This window comes from Aythya ferina, assembly GCF_964211825.1.
Source record: "Aythya ferina genome assembly, chromosome: 1".
In the NCBI taxonomy this organism is placed as follows: domain Eukaryota; kingdom Metazoa; phylum Chordata; class Aves; order Anseriformes; family Anatidae; genus Aythya; species Aythya ferina.
The window spans coordinates 121,740,782-121,748,317 of record NC_140296.1 but is presented as its reverse complement, the minus strand read 5'-3'; the positions used below and the strand labels follow the sequence as shown (position 1 = coordinate 121,748,317).

The window sequence follows — 7,536 nt, the reverse complement described above, 5'->3', positions numbered from 1 at the left end:
TCTCTCTGACCACCCACTTGCCTGCATTTTAATGTAGCCTTCTCCCTGATGTCTACTCATATGTCCAAACACCAATGGCTTTTTAAGGTGGGAACAGTTTTTCTTCAATGGCTCATATAGCACATGTTTTTCCCATTAGCAAGCAATTGTGCTATTCTATGTGTTTATTCACCTCTACTTCCTGTTTCATAGCAGGAGACACTGGTTGAAGGGAAGGAGGAAGGACAGAGGTCACCTCTTGTTCTCACAAACTCCCTAACCCTCATATGGATCCTAGCTTCTAGCTCGTAAGAAGAGTTTTTAAGTGTAGGACCAGGTGATTCCAAATAAGGCATTTCCCTTAAAGGCTTGTCAGTTTTTAGTGAAGTTTTCATAGCCAGGGTAAGCTGGGTGTAGCACTCCCTTAGCTACATTACCTACATTTTCACACCTGCAAACTGTACTAGGTACCTGTCCACCTTCATAAGACTGGCTCTAAGTAGACCTGTGTTCCTACATCTATTACCACTTTAATGGTTGGCAATGAAAAAGAGCTTAATTTTGGTCTCAAAGTAGATAACAACAACAACAACAACAACAAAGCAAGTGATTCCATCTTATAGTTTTAGTTTCTTCCCCGGTATTACTTTCCTGCAGTTAATGAAATTACACCCGCAGTTTTTCCCAACTTCTGCAATGACAGAAAGCTCACCCCAGACTCCTGGATGAATATGACATGGAGATGGCTTTCTGAAAGCTGGAAGGCAGCTAGTTCTGTGGTAAAAAAAGGGTGAGCTCTTCCTACCAGGGACAGGAGCTGCACAAGGAATTGGGATGATATCCCTGAGGGAAAAAAGAGCCATTCCATTCCTTCACACCAGGAATTTCAAAACCAGACCAAGCACTGCAGTGTCTGCAGTAAGTTTCTGATCTTGAATTACGAGTATAGAAATCTGAGATTGCCTTGCCCAACTTCTGCTATTGTGAAGTGATATTCCAGCCCATCACCTTTCCCCAGGAGAGGATGGTAGGTGGCTGTTCATCAGACAATGTCACTTCAACAAGTCAGTTTCCCTTTTCATTTGTGATATGTTTGAGGTATGGCCAAGAACTTTTGATGATGTTGCTACATCAATGTTGTCCATGAAAGCAATGTGCCCAAAAGGCAATGCAGCCCCAGATATTGAAGCCTGACCTTAACAGCATGTTTCTTCTTTTTCTTCTGCATTTCTTTTGGCTATAAGAACGATCAGGAGAAACTTTCCCTTGAATACAACCTGAAGGCATGTCAGAGAGGGTATGATCAGTTTGCCCTGGTATATTCCCTTCCTAAGCACTCCCATAGTCCCCAGTCTTCAGACTGAGTTGTCTTCTGAGCTAAGCTCTTTATTAGAGTTTACCTAGAGGTTAATTTCTTCCATTTCAGACACACAGTTCTCTGAACATTTGCTGCTGCCTACTTCAAGTTTCACATAATTGTGAAACTTCAAAATCAATGGCATTAAACTAGCTTAAAATTGGTGTTATGTAGCCATGATTCATACCCAGTGAGTCACAATGAAATGTCTCATGCTATAAGTGGCATGCCATTGAAGAGCTATCATTCTTGTGCCCTCCACCTAAGAAACAGAGCAGAGACAGGGTGAACTTTTCAAAAGACCTTTAATCAGCAGTTACAACACTTTTTTTTTTTTTTTTTTTTTTTTTTTTTAATTGCTTAGAGGCACTACACTGGCAACTTTAGTATTACCTGGGCACCTCAGTTCTTTTAAGTTCCATACAGAGACAGCAGAAAAAGAATATGTCCTTTTGATCCATGACACCTATCTCAAGGTGTGTACAATCTCTGTCTGATTGGCCCCATGGCATCCAAGATTCACAACAGAAATGCTCTGTGCACCTCAAGACCATGTGATTCGTAAGCCAAACTGGACGTCATGCTTCTGCGTCTGTTCATGGATCAACAGCAGTTCTCATCTGTGAAAATACTGTGCTTGCTCACTCTCCGTCTTGAACTATAGAGTAAGCACCCTTGGGAATTAGAAACTATTTCTAGCCTCCCCATCTTCCACTCTGTGACTTACCCTAATCCATTGGAAACACAAAGCAATACGCAGGTGTGGGTAAAAAAAAATACAACAACACAACACAAAACACCCTTTTTAAAAGAATGCACGTCAGTTCATTCTCCCTTGTGCAGAGGAGAAAACAAACAGCAGATGTTAGTCACGTTGCTTAGCACACAACTGGAGGGCATTCAAATATACAGTGACTAGCATGCCACAAGGACTTATATGGAGTAGTTTCGGTTACACACAATGAACTGTTAATTCCTTCAGAGCACCCAAGGCAAAAAATTTAATGACAGTTTAATGCCATGGTGATAAATGTCCACTTATGAAGAAGAAACAAGGATCCAAAAGTTTGGGAAAGAATTTATGGAAAAGGGACAGTCACTCTGGAATTAATGCTGTAATAAATGTTTCCATTTTAAATCTAACTTTTCTCCTTGTCTTCAACACATGAAAGGAAAATTTTGGCCCTGAGATTGCTGAGGAACACTGTGTAGAGCCTTTCTTGCAAAACTTCCAGCACCTATAGGAGGAATACTTTCCATCTCTTTTCAATTTGTCTGAAAGAGAAATTAAGGAACTTTCCTTGCATAACACTCTTGAAGCTGACATGAAGTTGAGGGCACATGCCTATAGCCTGATAACATCACAACTCACAAGTTTTTCATGAGTAAAACAGAATAAAAAAATACAAATGATAGAAACCTAGGAAATTCACAGCTATGGCCGTACCCCAAAGTACCTTAGTTCTGTTCCACAACAAAATTCAAAGACGTGCCCACCCCTCTTTCTCTCGGAAAATGCGCTGACCAGCGACCATAGAGATTAGAAAGCCTTAGCCACTAACTTCATGTGATGTTGATTATCTTCCACTCATTACCTGTTTCACAGAGGTGCTTTAGCACTTCCCTTACAAATTCTTGATCAAAAATGTATGAGTCTGAAAAGCAACCCAATTCATCTAGATGTTGAAAATAAGCAGGGCTTTCAACAGCACTTCAGTGCTTCAGTGTGACCTAGACACTTAGGACCACATCATAACTCTTACAAAACCCATGAAAAGTTATCTAATCTTTAGCTATCTTTGGGAGCATAGTACCTTGAAAATCTGCGTGATCTGTGAATGACAGAGGTGCTTCCTGCCTTTAACCTGGAAACACAGGAGTTAACTCATCTCTTTTGAGTCTTAGATAGAAAGGCATCTCTTCTCAGATGCAGAATTTGTATGCCAAATACTTGCCTCTGTTATTCCCAAACTTTTCGGGCCCAGGCTCTGCTGTGGAGTATCACACAACCTAATCATCAGACTTTTAGCTGCAAATAGATAGATGGAAGATAAGTTTCAGTGGTGCTCTCTTCATAGCCAGAGACAGACATTTGGGAACATGTTACTATCCATCATGAAATTAGAGCACTTGCCTAAAAAAGAGAAAAGTCTGTAGTGACAAAAAGCTTTCTGGCACCTACTGCACATACACATGAAGTGATGCCAAAATAACAGTATGGTCTATTGCACATTTTCAATAATCTTCAGACAAGAGACAAGAAATACAAACGTCCTTTGGAGGGTGAAAACAGACACTTGGAAAGTATGAAAATGAGCATTGCAAGTGTTTTGAGAATTAAAAGCAGTTCAAATGACATGTTTGCAAAGTGTATCTTAACTCTGAAGTTCCTGTGCTACCAGTGCGTGTCTTTGGTTTGTTTAGTTTTATTCACCTCTCACATTCCCAAGTGACAGTGCCTTCTGAAGCCACAGAGCGTGCAGGCAACTGTTGCTTTACTGTTCTTTTAATCAAAATACACACTGTACTTGCAATGATACAGGCAGGGCAGCACCAAAAACAGAGTGATCTGAACCCAGCAGGGATAGTTAAGAGTGAGACAGCTACTGACAGTGTGTGGAAGCAACAAAGAGATGGCTCCTTGCATCAGAGGAGCTTTGAGACAGCAGAAAAAACACTGGCTGAGCCTCTCCTAGTACAGACTTCAAAGTGTTAGATGGGCATTGGTGATACTGCATAGTTTGAGACAGTAAGCCACCAGTGCAGCATGAAAAAGTGAGGACTGTGGGTTGTCCAGGGCTGCTTTTTAATTCTACTTGCTTTTGCACTTGTATTGTCTGTGCTGTGAGGTTTCCCTGAACAGAAAAGTCGAATTTAGTGGTGGCCTACGTGTGGGAGCTGTGGATTTTTATAGACCATACAAGATTTCAGGAGAACAGCCTTTTCAAAATGTGCCATATGTGCATGCAGGTTCATGCACTTTCAGATTTGAGTTTGTGTCCATAAAGACACTAGATTTCAGGATTTATACTAAAGGGGAAGCACAATCACATGAAAAATCAAGAAACAGAGATACTAGCAGACATTTCCAAAGTTACTTCCACTGGTTGCAAAAGCAGGATGCTGCGAAGGCCACGTGGAACATCACAATAGCAAAGTTAGTAGGGGCCCAAAGGAGTGCACAGGACTTGTTCCAGAAACTCCTCTCTATCTTTGCTCTCATCCAATATTCCCTCTGTTTCTGCCTGCTGGGCATTTATCATAGACTGCACCTGGGAAAAAGGAAAAGGAAAAGAGTCATTTGGGAACCTATTTCCCTGCCAACAGTGCCCAGAAGTGGTGCTTCCCCTTACTGACTAGATGGTAGAGAGGGAAAGAACCCTCTCCCTTTCTGCTCCTTTTCCTCTGAGCTACTCCTTTCCCCAGAGAGCTCCAAATGTTTCTAACTCCAACTTCTAATTAACTTTCTTTCTCAACTGACCGAATTTTCTGTTTTAAAATCATTCAGGATCAGCAGATACAACTCACCTGAATAGGGGTACCTGGCAGGAAAAGTGTTTGCTCCCAGTGTGGAACAGAGGGAGCTATAGACAGATCACAGGGACACAAATCAGCCCTGACTTTCTCCCCAGGCTCCCCTTACCTGTCAGATAATGTTTTTGGAGGGCACATCCACCCCATTCTCTCCCTCACATCATGCTTTTTCACACACCCACCCTCCTGTACCTCTCTTCCCTCTCCCTTAAGGGCACATGTGAGCACTTGCACCATAGGCATTCAGCTCCTGCTCTGTCCTCCTCCTCCTCCGTTCTGAGCAGGCACAAAGTGAGAGAACAAGTCATGAGTTCACCATGTTTGCAGCATGCTCAGCAAAGCTGGCTTTCTGTTCTGGATCTAAGAGGCAGTCCCTGCTGAGCAACACCAGGACACCATACCTGCAGCAATATGAATTGCAAGGGGTCATCAGGCTTCTCGTACACCAGTTTTTCTGTGATCTCCTAAGACAGAGACAGACAGAAGGAAAGAAGTATTGATCCTTGGGAAGACACGTGGCTGCACTTTCTTCTCCAACACTAGCTGCATTTTAAAAAGCAACCATGTCTTTCAATCCCTGAGGATGAGCAAGTGTCCCTTTCTACTGCTTTTAAGTTTACACTGAAGAAAGCTCAAGACCAGGAGGGATCCAGAGGAAGGGACAATTTGATACAAGCTAACTTTAAGCCCAGCTTCACAGGCAAGCCTTTGGACAGAGAAGGGAAAGAGAAATATCACCTGAAATATCTGCAGAATATTATGTTTCTCCATGTACTTAACAGAGACTTCGTAGGGGTCTTCATATACCATTGGCTGCTCTGATATTTCATATGTTGGATTGACTACAGGTGCTGATGGCCCAGCCTGTGAGGGTTCAGGCAACAATGTCTTGACTGGTGGGAAGTCATTCAGTGATGGTGGGAATTCAACTATAGGTCTCCGGTCCTCTGATGGCTCAGCAACTGATGGTATGCTGGATTTCTTCACTTCAGTTTCAGAATGGTCACTGGCATCTTGCTAAAATATTTAACAAAAAACAAAGAATGTTTTAAATATGTAGCCCTGCAGACCAGATACATTAAATTACTTCATTCTTCTGAAAATACACTGAAGCCCCTCTTAGAGCAAGTGTTAGGGCTCTGAGAGCAACACTAGGCTTTAATTTCTGTGATGGGTCTCCCCCACTGCCCCTGTCCATGAGCCCAGGAACACCATTTAAGCTCAGACCCAAACCTTCACGCCTCATCTGTGATATGTTGTGGGTGTTCCCATGCCTGGTCCTTGCTTACTGACTGATTTTCCTCGGGGGACTCCAGATGTGTGTTGCAGGTGGTTTTGTCTGTGTCCCTGTCTCCTGCGTGGAAGTCCCTGGCTTGGTCCCAGAGCAGCTCCTGCTGGTGAGCCCTGTTACCAGCACCCTGCCCATGTGCTGTGCACCTTGGCTAAGGGTGAAGCTTGGCACAACAAGACTCATCCTGCTCAGCACTGCTCTTGCTCCCTGATGGCAAAGAGACAAAACCTGTGAGGGCTTCACCCACCTCCCAGCATCTGTCTGGGCACTGCACCCTGCCCGTGCCCCACATCCCCATTCTCAGCCCTGTGACTGAGCTCAGGCACCATGAAATCACACCAACAGCACGAACACCCCGACAGAAAGGGCTGCTCTGCCGGCACCAGGGGGAGATGCCCCTCCAGAGGGGATAGAGAGGGGTTCGGGAGGATGGTGGGAGTCAGGGGATGGTCGGGATGTGGATCCGGGGATGGGGGGAGTCCGGTCCCAGGGCCTTTCTGCTGCCACCGCCCGTGCTCACCGGCTGCCAGCCCTCCATGGCAGGGAGAAAATGGCAGAGAATGTGAAAGTCGCTGGGGAGGTTGCCAGGGAAGCACTGCCGTTGGGTCCCACCCCCCTGTCTCTAGGCAATGCTGTGCGGACATCTTAGGTTTGGGCGGAAGAGCTGGGGGAGATGGGGTGGACCTGGCTATGCCCCTGGCACTGGCCCTGGTCCTGGTCCTAATCCTCGTCCTGACCCTGGTCCTGGTCCTGTTCCTGATATTGGTCCTGCCGTGCACTGTCATAGTTTAAAGTTATATGTGGGCTGTGCCTCATGGTGGGCACTGCTGCTTAGGAAGCCTGTAATGGCTGCCCCCTCCCCTGCTTTACTCATCCCCCTGGAGAAGTCTCTCGGTGTGTGTCAGCAGCCAGCCAGCCCTTTTTGGGGACTGTGCCTGTGAAGGGAGGCAGGAAGGCTGGAGCTGCTGGCCCCATGCACTGTGGAAGCAGGAATAACTTGGCTGAGAGAGGGGACATGGCGGGGGGGTTGCATGTCACTCTGACTGTCGTGGAGCAGGTAGACTTCTTGTTTTACTGGGAGCTTTGTGGCTTCACTGCAAATTCAGTGCCATTAGCTTTTCTATTTTGACAAAACAGGCCCTGATGGTGCCTCTCTACTTTACCAAGCTCTGGTAAAGGAAGCAGCAAAGCACATGATAACTATTTTGTCTTGCTGGCCCTACTAGTAAGTATCACTATAGTGAGAAGGTCTGGAAGGGAAGGGCAGAGGCATGCTCTACAAAGAGGGTCAAATGTAGAAGGATATGGCAAATATCTTGTAATAAGAAGCAAGGATGCAAGAGGTAGGGTGGTAGAGCAGTGAGTGAAATGTGTG

General features: G+C 44.9%; 1 protein-coding gene across 1 annotated transcript; it reads right to left on the bottom strand.

Moving 5' to 3' along the window:
- Positions 1 to 2,315: 2,315 nt before the first annotated feature.
- TEX55 (testis expressed 55) lies at positions 2,316 to 6,810 on the bottom strand. The gene is made up of 4 exons (XM_084506444.1): positions 6,682 to 6,810; positions 5,609 to 5,887; positions 5,272 to 5,334; positions 2,316 to 4,608 (listed from the first exon to the last, which is right to left on the bottom strand). Exons 1-4 carry the CDS (start codon positions 6,697 to 6,699, stop codon positions 4,495 to 4,497), a joined length of 474 nt encoding a protein of 157 aa, XP_084362570.1. The 5' UTR covers positions 6,700 to 6,810; the 3' UTR covers positions 2,316 to 4,494.
- Positions 6,811 to 7,536: the final 726 nt, after the last annotated feature.